This window comes from Saccostrea cucullata, unplaced genomic scaffold, assembly GCF_032062105.1.
Source record: "Saccostrea cucullata isolate Sc308-1 unplaced genomic scaffold, CSIRO_AGI_Scuc_v1 ctg1402, whole genome shotgun sequence".
Taxonomy (NCBI): Eukaryota; Metazoa; Mollusca; class Bivalvia; order Ostreida; family Ostreidae; genus Saccostrea; species Saccostrea cuccullata.
The window spans coordinates 84,800-96,983 of NW_026920677.1; the positions used below are offsets into that span (position 1 = coordinate 84,800).

The window sequence follows — 12,184 nt, forward strand, 5'->3', positions numbered from 1 at the left end:
TTTCTATAAGATGCTTTAACCTTTCCATGTTAACAATAAATGTCTTAAATATATAGACAGAGAGGTCAATTACTGAAATTCTTTAAATCAATGAATACTTGGTATCAAAATTGATAGAAGTATTAATTTTCCCCATTATAAATTTTATCAGATTTATTTCATGGTCTTTGTTCTTTTTGTTGACATGGACTGATGTATTTTTGTACAGTCACCATTACATCACTTTATTTAGCATTCTCTCTGACAGAACAATAATCAATCTACATCAGGTGTGTGTAAAAAATACTTTAAATACCACGACTTCTACACTCCATAATTCAGACAAATGTCTTAAAAGATAAGACGATTTTTCTTCATTTTTAAAAAACATTATAGCCTGATATTTTGTATTATTCCCTCAGATTTTACTGATATGGTGTGCATTTAGGATTTTTTTAAGTGTGTGCTCTAGAATCTATTTAAATTAAGTAAACTACGAGACTCCCACAAGGGTGTCCCTCAGATGGAGATTAAAGCTTCGCGAATCAACACAAACATCCCCTGCTCACTCCAGCCATTTGTTTACATGGACGACCACGTTCTGTATCAGTGAGAGTTTGGATTACGTTTTATACAAATTACAGGTAATATATGCCAAATTTTCTCTCTTGAAAATTGACAATTTTATCTCTAACTAGCTTGCATTACAAAACTTTGATGATAAATCAATGATTTTTGCTGCAATTGAAAAAAAAATTGACTATGGAATTCCCATTTTTTCCTTTTTTCTATCATGATTTTTTTGTTATCTGAAAATTTGATTCTTCTCTCTAACTGATCGTAGGATCAAAATCACACCTCCCCAAAGATAAACATTCTATTAACTGTTCCCCTCTCATAGCCAAAGGCTAGAGCTTTTCAAACATTTTTTTACCCAGCCCAAAAAGTAGTGGGTGCATTAGGAAAACTCATTTCCTCAAAGATTTATCTCACAATTCTCTTCACTGTTTGTTTAAGTTCTTACATCGACCAAATCCGTATTTTCAAAGCAATCCCCACAATAAAGGCTATACTCTGGTCAGTGTGGAGCCAAGTATATTAAAGTCTCAGGTCGTAAGAACTGCACGCTCGCAGAGCACAAAATCCCTTACCACTGGCACAACCAACCATCCATGCCTGCTCATGTAATATCATCTAATAATACTGAGCTTTTTTTATACAAAGAAATGATTTATTACCTTGGATGGGTTCAAAAAGACAAAATGATTTAAGAAGAGATTACTCTGTTAAATTGCAGTGGATTTGATTAGAATCTCGACAAGAAGTTTTACAAGGTCCTACACGTTTAAGTACAGGATCTATTCCCTCCATGGTACGGCTTTATGTAACTTTGATCTGAAGTTTTTTAGTAATGATGTTTTCATGTTCTCTTAATCCAACAATCTAAGGAACATAATGTTACAACAAGACACTCAGTGCTCTCCCTCTCTCTCTCTACCTCTCTCTCTCTTGATCGAATTTTGATAGCCATGACCTGATGTGTAGGAATGTAAGTTGGTATACATTCAAACTGCCAGCAATCAAAACCCCCAATAATGAACTAAGAGATTTTCAAGGTGTTGCCTACTAATGCTACAAATAAAATTGTGATCTATCAAACATGTCATAATCCTGGACATTTTTCTGTATATAATTGAGACACCGAGTAATGGGAGGAGTACATATTAGTAACTGATAAACTTGTGTTCCTCCCTGTTTCCCACTAAAATGTAATCTTTCCCCCTGACAATTCCCATTTGCGATTTTCCTTGTTAAAATGTACACGGCACAATCAATATAACAAGTGAAATAAAGTCAGCTCGGGCTGCAATGTCTTGCTCTCTTAAATAATGTGTTAGACAACTTTAATGTATGCTTTCTTATCAAAGGAAACAGGGGGAGAAAAAAATCTTAGCTTCTGTTAATGGCCCCCAGAAAAAACAAAACATAATCCCTGGAGAATATAAAGATCACTGGCTGCAATCATGAAGTATTTAAGAGGGAATTCTTGTATAGGCCTTGAAGGCAGAACTCATCGGAAGAATGACGAAAAACAATTGTTAATACCCTGATGGAGATAGAAATGCATGATGAGCAGTGAATAATGCCACGCTTTGTCAAAAAGAATTCGTCAAAAACCTGATGAAATCACACCAAACCTATCAGAAAAGAGCATAACTTGATGTTACGTTTACCCAACATGCAATATTTTATGGAGGCTGTGGCATCATTCCCCGTCTTGGAATTCCGGAAACAAGTTATTGCTGCAAATCATTCGACATTCCAACATTCCAAGGAAAGCTTGATTGAAAAGATGGTCAATATGAATTCTGACAGTTATAGGGGACATATAGATATTTTTACCTACTACATAAAAAATAGACAAGAAGATTGCTCCTCTAAACCTTACGCAATAATGCATGATTCTGTATATTTCCTTGTATTTTTTATAATCTTCACGTAAATATGAAAACAAAATCTGATTTAATTAGATGTGTGTTTGAATCAATTAAGCAAGCATTAATGGAAAGGAAAATGTCAAGAAAGCTTTTTTAAGACACAGGAATTATAATTCCATGAAATGTACTAAATTTTAACCTTGCCTGTCAGAAATATACTACAGTCATTTCTGGTCCATCTTTCTGCACTCATTCTTAATGAATACCTCTTTACCTCTGACTTATTATTCATACTAAATAAATAAATACAGCTCTAGAACTCCTATTGTTTAGTAAATACACCCGCCATGAAAGCATATCAGTGTAATCCTAATACTAACAAAAACAGCTTATGGCCGCTATCCCTCTTGACAAGGGTAAATACTCTTAATTTAACAAACATAAATTGAATGTCAATTTCCTGTCTATAAACCTATAAACCATAATCAATAAATTCTGACCAATCTGATGACCATATAAACTAATGCCCTATAAATTATTACTGGTTTTCGAAATTGAGAGATGAGCATTTGGTCTTTTGACAGTTTATGGAATTCCAGACTGAAATAAATATTTTTCCACACCAATCGTGGAGCCCAATACCATAACTATAAATCACTTATGGTCAGATATCAAATATTATGTAAAGAGACTGAGAAAAATGAGAGGTGATTAGCGGAGTGTTTCACATGATCACTTTTTTTCATTACGTGGCATCACTGCAATCACGATGCTTTAAACGGACACTATGAAAAAATCCACGACTAATACCTAAACGGGGTAAATCATCAGTGAAATGTCTAACCAAGCATTATTTACGAGTCAATTCAACTGGAAGGCCTGTACAAATGTTTTGACAATGGAGTCCACTAAGAGTCAATATCCCTCCTTTGGGATTCAGTCGGCTTTTTGTGTCTACCTCTAGGGCTCTCTTTACAGTCAGAGCCCAAGAAATGACCGGCTTTTCAGTAAAGGAGAAAAATAGAAAGCTAGGAGATTTCTTTGATAAAGTTCTGTGTTTAATCTGATCTTTTGAAATGAGGTCTATGGGTGGCATACAAAACCCAGCGAACAACTCCAGTCTACAAAGTGATCAACTGCACAGATAACACTGCTTGTCACTAGGGTCATTTAGTGACAATCTTTCCCATTTCCCCCCTTTCAACCTTTTTCCAGATAAAACCCAGACAACCAAAGTAAATACCTTGGGTGGAAGTTTTAAAAACATATCTTTTATTCCCAGTCCAATGAAATGAAGAGAGGGAGAATGTCCCCGATTTATACAGCCCCCGATATCTTGCCATTACATCAATAGGACCACTATTAAATCCAGTTTGTAAATTTCCCCGTTGACGCCATCGCGGGTTCCTCGTGCTCAAGCTTGTTTGCGCTCCTCACACCTCCATCCCCACGCTGGCTCCAGCCCCCAGACAGACCCAAACATACCTGTTTCACATAAGCAGGTTGAGGGGCTCTTATCTTGGTCCAGGTGATAACGCTAAGATTATAATTGTGTAAGACAAAGCTGGATAGTCTGGTCAAAGCTCAGGCCATCCCCCCGAGTAGTTGACAAACTTCGCTAATTTTTCTATCAATTTGTGTTGAAAAGGGGCTGGGACACCAGAGGCTTAAATTTCAACATCTAGGTGATAACACCCAGATTAAGAATTGTTTTAATCTGAGCAACAAGGACTCTTGAAAGTTTGGTATTTCTAACATTCATTACACACTTTCTGCGGTTTTGAACCTTGTGGTAAGCCTGGACTTGAGTTAAAATGACATTTCAATTTCAAACTAGTGATGATGGTGCAAGGATTTTACGACTTAAAGAAAGTACATTCTTGAATTCTAGTCTAATTGGATTATCATGTCAGAGTTGAAGACCATTTTATAAATCAGATCAGACATCTATGGCTGGAAATCAAATCTGATCAAAACTTTTAAAAGTCCATGAGAAAAAACTAAAACGGTTATCTTCAAATAAAGCTGAAGATTACATGACAAGCAATTTGTTCTGGCGTCATCTCGAGCAGATCAGGTAATTTGAGGTAATTTTTCCTTGTGTTTTCTTTTTTGCGCATTTTAAAAGGACAAACTGCCCCATTAGCAAGCTTAAAACAGGTCTTCCCAAAAATTTGTATGATTTCTGCAAAGTCATATTTATTCTTTTATTAAAATCATAAGTGCAATTCGAGGCATGTCTAATAAAATGCCTAATTTTCTATGACATACGACTGCCAAGTGTGACACTGTCGTATCAGTTTACAACCAAAGGGGGGTACCTTATTGTTTATAAATAAGCATAAATACCGAGTCGCATTTAAAATCAGCTAAAAGATGACACAAGCCGACATTTGAGTATACAAACTCTATTAACCTTGCTTTAAATTGTGCCATGTAATTTGTGGTTTAATTACATGGAAAACTAATTTAACTTCAGTTTTCCTTTGAAGATTTTATTTTTTGTATATGTTCAATTCTAATCAATTGGCCGAGTGTAGAACTTGCTAACCTACAAAACAATACACTAATTTCATACACCACCGATTAAAAGAAATATGACTATAATATAATGCACACACATTCATTTCTTTGACTTCAAATACTGCAAAGGGGGGAAGTTCATTGAAAAACAAATTATTTATGATCAATTTTTTTTATCTCTCATATCATAATAATGCCCATTATCCTGTGCGTAACAATATTTGGCAAAAGCTGACCCTAATCGGGAAAGATTTTTTTTTAGCTGTAGGCATTAAAGTGGAGACATTATTCTGAGGGCATGCATGGCTGCCTTAGCTCTACAATAACCTCCTAGAGCTTAACCGCAGAGAAATTATGAAGAAATATGACAGACCGACTCCTATTACTTTGATGAGATTGGTATATTGACAGGCACCGTAAGGTTACAAGGGGTAAAATAGCGAAAAACCTTTTAATTCATTGACTTTATCTTCGGAGTTGTGTCTTAAAGAAGCTCTCATGTTTCGTGGGTAAAAAACTTCAGTGTTATTATTGTGAAAATGGATTTTTAACAAATAACCAGCTTACAAGGTTAGTAGAACAGAATAGGTGGTTTTTGTTCTTGTGTTTGTGTTGATAAATTAATCTTATATAAAATGTTCTCTTCTTGAATTTCTTTTCAATACATAAATCTGAAATTCATCATAAATTGAAGATGAATAGCCATTTATGATGAATGAAGATTTCGTTCAGTGACACATGCCATATTTTGCTCTTAAGAGGAAAAAAAATTTTGATCGAGCTATTACTGCATGATGGATGGGGGCTGAAAAATATTCTAAAAGCCTGTGAAGAAAACCAAGTATTTTACTCCCCTGAAATTTTCAGGCCCATTCCTGTGTCTGTGTAGACATTTCAAACCATCAACTTCAGAAAATGTAGTTACTTGATGAAGCGGCAAATTATAACACCCCACAGGAAATATGAATACATCAGTACTTGACGACTTCAAAAGGAAGCGTTCTTTGTTTTTCTCTGCTAAATCATCTATTCTCCACTTTAATACACCTGTTCAGACTGTATTTCATTATTAATTGACCATATTTCTCTCAAAACTTCCCATTCTTTAAAATATTTCAATCAAAAAGAATGTGCCCCTTTAACACCCATACATCTGCAAAAGTCATTCATCATAAATGAAAATCTTTATTTATATTTCTCATAAGGACACATTTTAAGAATTTATGCCTGACAATTTCACAGATCTACTTTCAAGAGAAAGCTACTGCAAGTTGAAATATCTCGAGATCTATCTCATCTGAGATCCTGGTCTGATTCTTTTCTGATTATGAGAGCCTGGAGCCAGGGTCCATTAGGAGACTTATGGGTGGTATTCTGTGTTTTTTGTTTCTCTGAGCCAAACTTTTATTGAATCTGCCCCAGCAGATGTGGGGTTGTTAATATTATCAGCGGATTATTATATACAATCAACATAGACTTCCGGACTCTCTGAAGTAGAGACATGAATGTGTCTCAAGGACCTGGCCACTCCAACAGAATTTGTTTACTCTCTCATTCATTCCTTCTCTCTCTCTATCTCTCTCTCTCTCATTCTATCCCTCCCTCTTTCTACGCAACTGTAAATTGTCAACATAGATAACAATTCTTAATGTCTTTTGAATGAGCTTATAAATCAAATATATTAAATGCAAATGCTCAAATTTCATTCTCTTCTGCCAAAGAGCACCATTGTATATCATTACATTTTCAACTGCAAATGCAACAGATCGGGCCTGTAAATCATTAGTAATTCCATCATAAATGTTATACCCTACACCCTTATTGTCTCAGACATTGTCTTTCCCAGCCATTGAAACTCAGTCTAAGGCCCATTAAAATGACATCTTTATTGTCCCGCTTTCATCCCAAAAGGGCAAACAGCTCAAACAAATGTTTATTAATCAAACTAATTATAAGCCCTCTTACATCTAAATGTCCACATTTTTCAGGAGACAATATCGGTCCCCTGTCCTGCCCCCAGGGCTCTTCATAAGTCAGTACACAATTGACATAAACACCGGGGAATAAATAATATTCTGTTACACCACACGTCTGATCTATTTAATTGATTCGAGACAATGTTTCCACGTATCCGTTTTCCTTCAGGACAAATGTACATAGAAAAAAATCTAATTACATTAGGCTACTACTTTTGCCGAATTTGTTCAAAGCCACACATAATTTATACCTACACACCACTATTACAAAGGCAGAGAGGTGTAGAACAGATAGACCTATTAGTTAACGCTGGATTTATTTCTGTCAATTTGACCCCAGGGTCACAGAGTTCAGCCAATCACAGGTGACTTAATCATACATCACTTCTCAGTTCGTCAGGCATTATTTAATATTTTGGTTTAATGACAAAAACACAGTTGGATATTATTTATCAAAGAGGAGATTTACTTCACAATGATCAAGATTTCTCAAGGTAAATATTTAAATGGTCATTGAAATCAACATTTTTATAATTCAAAATGACTTTGTTCAATTCTTAATTTTAATTTAATCAAAATTTTAAAATTTTACTTTTCTTCTAAAATGTTTGACTGAACTTTTTAATGATATTTTCAACTATTAAAATTTAAACAAAATGTCTATGTTCTTTTTTTTTTAACATTTATTTAAACTTCTTGTTTTTCTATTTTCACAAAAAATTCATCTGATTTAATATATATATATTTTTAAATATTTTGCCACGAGACTTCATACATCTCCTGATTTTAATCAGATTTTTAATTTTATTAAAATTTCCTGATTGCCATTATTCATTCCAAATTTTCTTGTGCAACAAAAACCTTAAATTCTAACTTGTCAGTATCAATAAAATATCCTTTTTATAAAAAGACTTCCCTATGAGAAAAACCAATATTGAACAATCTATCAAATATTTCATGCTTAATTAGATGCAAGTCAGGATGCAGAGTCAATGATTAGACAAATGTCTCATTGATCCTCTTCCCTCTAAAATTTATTGGTGCAGTGACAACGTAAATTTCTTAAAATTATCTCATTAATCTTCGAAAAAAATTTTTTCATAATGAATGTGGTTTTCTGACCGAGACAGTGGTGAAAATTGTCAATAGCGATTACTTAGCAGGGCCTCCTTCAGTCACACGAGATTGATTAGAAATGATCCCCCCTAAAATCAAATCAACATGCAATTTGATGTACTGTCACAATGCAAACATGGTCAAATGGAATCACTACTTGGTATTAAAAAAATTGAAGAGATCAAGGCAGGGATTGATAATTTCAAGATATTTGGGCCAAGATTCGTGCAAACAGGCAAAAAATGGGTTGGACAAGGATAATGCCCTTCTAGTAGGAAATACTAATTCTTGCTTGAAGAAAAAAAAATCTAGATATTATTCTTGGACAAGTTCCTGCGATTATTTTCTTCTAGGCAGAACTTTATCTCATTTTCGTAAGGACAAAAATATGTTTATTGGAGGGAAGCTTACGGTAAATGTGATTGTTTGGTTGGTAGCGAGTGTTGATGCAATACTGATTAGAAATGATAAGGAACAGTGATCAGGAATGACAGGTTGATAAAAAAAAACCTCGGAGTCTGAGAGAAGGGTTTTCTTTAAAAGAATGTCACTGCTGCATGTTAAAGGCTAAGAGATAAATCTCCTCAAGTGCCTCTGTATAACAAGGGATTTCATCTGTCATCAACTGATCCCAAATGATTATTGTTCGGCAAACATGGGGGCATGCAGAATGTCAAACGCTAGGCCAAGTTCCTTTTAAGTCCTTGAACAATTACATTGGAATGGTTGTTTCCTCACCCACTGTTATTTTTTTCTCCATTTGTTCCCTGGCAGGAGTTAATTTTCATTAAATATTTAAATCAGATAGCCCATTGGCAGCTGTGCTATTTATACTGCAAGGCTGGGTTTATAAGACAAGGTAGTTTATAAACCTGGCCATACAATACCAGGTAGATCTCGGGAAAACATTGCCCGTCTGATTAAATGCATTTGTTCCATTCCTCCCGACACATGCTCAATTAAGGTGGCACTTCATCTTCATTATTCTCCATTGATTTCATCAAGCCAGCTTTTTCTAAAGAGTCTCAGCACTGAAGTGACTCAGGTTTCCTTCAAAAGCATTAATGGTTTGCTAATCTCTCTTTTCAGGTGACAATTTGATCCAACTCCAATCCTGGCACATCATACAAGGCCAGCTCAGGATGAGCTAAGATGCCGCATCAAAAGGATGAAGCGCTTCAGTCCCAGCGGTCAACACTACCCTGACCCCTCAATGCCTCCGGAAAACGTCCCTGAGGTCATTGAGGGTCAGACCCTCACCAACGAAAGCAAGAAAGTCAAGACAAACCAGTCTTTTGAATCCTTGTTTGACAGTGAATCCCTCTGTGACGTGATTCTTAATGTGAATGAAGGACAATTCGTTTTTAGAGGACACAGAATGATTCTTGGATTAAAAAGTGAGATTCTGGCCACCATGTTGAATGAACTCAAATCTGGTGATTCTCAGTCCAGACCGGTTTTGAATTTGAAGGAGGCCCCAGAGTGCAGTATGGTGTTTAGTCGGTTTCTGTACTTCATATACAGTGGGGCAGTCTGGCTCCATAGGGACTATGTGCTTCCCCTTCATAGCCTGGCAGAAAAATATCAAGTCAAACCCTTGATCCAACATTGTCACAGCTACATCAGTCAAATTCTTCTCAATATGATCGATACTACTGATGGATGTAGGGGATTTTCAATTGACATCATATGTGACATTTATGAAGGAAATCTGTATTCGGATGAAATTTGTGATCTCTGCTACAAAGTGCTATGTGCCAAGTTCCGTGACTTGATTGCTTCTGAAAGATGGCCCTTTTGTAGTTGGCACTTGGTGAGTGATTTACTGAAATGTGATGACTGCAATGCTGAGGAGAATGTGATATTGACTTCTGCTACTGAATGGATGAAAAGGAACCAGTTAGCCGACAAAAATCTCATAGAGGACATACTAGTCAACATTCGCTATCCGTTACTTCATCGGAAAGTCCTGTATCACTTGCAGAAAAATGGTGTATTCAAAAACTTCCCGCAAGTTCAAGAACTAGTGGAGAATGCAGTGCGGTACCACTGTTTTAAAGACGTACCTGAAGCAAAAGATGACTTTGTAGGGGTTCAGTTCACCAAAAGAACCCTCAATAGAACCCGACCCAACAGTGCTGAAAACAATGGTATGAACTCACCGGAAATGCTATCAAGTTCAAACCAGAATTTGAACCGCAGTGTTCCAGGCCAAACCCACTGTTCTCCCGCAGTATTAATACAGAACACTCAACCTCCCCCTGTTGTGCAAAGTCAAATTTACAGTAATCTTCTGCAAGAGAGCAGGGAGTACCAGAGACTGTATGAGGTGGCCCCTGCCCCTCCCTCCTCACCCAACCAACAGACTTTCTCCCCCATCCCTCAAATGTACAATGTGTCATCTGCAGCAAACTATGTACAAAACGCTAGTGTTCAAACCGGAGACAGGTCCTCTTGAATGTGTTCTATCATGACAAATTTTGAAGGTCTGTAGTATGCAGTGTAATTTTTTATTTCGCCCTTGATTACAGTGCTATTTTGCATTTCTTTTCCATCACAATAAATCTCTGTCAAAAAAACTGCTTGTTACATTGAGTGAAGCTTGTCAAAATGTTTTTTTGATTCCTTTGAAACTTTATGTACTTTAAATTACCTAAACATTAAATTTGAATTCAACATCGAAGAGATAATTTCATTGCTGCTATTAGGAAAAGACATGGCTGAAAATTCATGTAAATACTTTGGCTTTTTAATCTGTGTAAACTTTTGAGTTTTATAGATCAAACATGACATTTTCCACCAAAGCTATATATATTTAATAGCCATTCTAGAAAAACTAGGTGTTCATGGTTCACCAAATCATATTAGTGCACTTAATTTAGAATTAAATTGAGTGAAACTCGAGTTTGAAGGAAATCCCAAATGTTCGCATACCAGCAGAGCTGGAAAAACTAGCTATGTACCTTGGCTTTGAAGATTCTTTAGAAGATAGGATCTGGGGGACCTTATGCAATGGGAGCATTTTTATCCAGACTTGACTAGCAGGGTAATTAGAGGCAATTTGTCTCTTCTTTTCATCCAGTCTAAACTGTGTGCAGGACTCCTTCACTAACTAGCAATTAAGCCCTTTTTTATCAGACCAGAGCATTTTTAAATAATTTAATTTAGCATATTTAAAGAAATATCAAATATGTCAGGAAACCTTGTGAGCTGGAGGTTTTTCTGAGAATTAAGTCCTCGATGAAGCATGAGGGTTTCGTAATTAAAGGAAATTGGAAAATTTGAAGCCAAGAAAATTTGACCAATTTGAAATGCTGCTTTGGGTTTTATGATCAGTCATGCACTTTAATCATTAATAATCATTATCGGAAGTAATTAAAGCTTAAAAAGATTAAATTGATCGTCAATGTATACACATGATCCTACTTCAGATACTATTGAAACAAGTTGTTTTTTGCTCAATACTGAATGAACACTATTGCTTATGTTATTTTTTTTTTGTCATTAAATGTACAAGAAAAATGCTTTACAACATTGTGTTTTCTTTCATCTTAGTTATCAAGGAAAAATGTTTTGGTCATGTTCCGATAAAGACATCTAGTATGTGGCAGTTTCTACAAATACTTCCGATAAACTTGTTTATGTACCTGATAGGAGCTTAAATACTGAACTAATAAATCGCTTTACAAAATACTGTATAATCGAGCTATCATAAGTTCAGCTCAGGCACACCACAAGATAACCTACTCCAACTTTCAAGTACGTGAAAATTATCCCAGTATTTACCATGCTGTGATCAACTTTTGTATAAATATGCAACAGGGTTTTTTGAACTGTTATTCTTTCATAACGAGCCAGAAATTACAGTCTGAACAGGGATGTCAATTTCGTGGCTCCTCTGAGATGCTTTTTTTTCCTCTTATTTGCCGATTTTCGGTCTGCCAAAAAAACAATGTCTGAGTGAGATCCCTATCTGGAGACTAATTTCGGCCTAGTGCCCTGGCTCACCTCGAAATCATGCACAAATACAAAAAAAAAATTGTGCCTCTGGGGAGCACAGACTAACAAAAATTTCTTATATTATAAAATGCCACTGGCACAAAAGATTTTTTTATGTAGGATTTCTTATATTGATCTTCCCATGAGAATTTA

At 35.6% G+C, this 12,184-nt stretch overlaps 2 protein-coding genes across 7 annotated transcripts in view; one reads left to right on the forward strand and one right to left on the reverse strand.

Moving 5' to 3' along the window:
• LOC134255480 (uncharacterized) overlaps nt 1-12,184 on the reverse strand; it is a 53,008-nt gene that overhangs the window by 13,319 nt on the left and 27,505 nt on the right. The window lies entirely within an intron of this gene.
• Nucleotides 406-11,564, forward strand: LOC134255501 (BTB/POZ domain-containing protein 17-like). Of its 4 annotated transcripts, none has more exons than XM_062738034.1 (2): nt 406-623; nt 9,122-11,564. In XM_062738034.1, exon 2 carries the CDS (start codon nt 9,201-9,203, stop codon nt 10,488-10,490), a length of 1,290 nt encoding a protein of 429 aa, XP_062594018.1. In that variant the 5' UTR covers nt 406-623; nt 9,122-9,200; the 3' UTR covers nt 10,491-11,564. The 4 variants fall into 4 exon arrangements, with proteins under 4 accessions (XP_062594018.1, XP_062594024.1, XP_062594040.1 ...); XM_062738040.1 differs by lacking the exon at nt 406-623 and adding an exon at nt 5,108-5,510; XM_062738056.1 differs by lacking the exon at nt 406-623 and adding an exon at nt 7,201-7,410.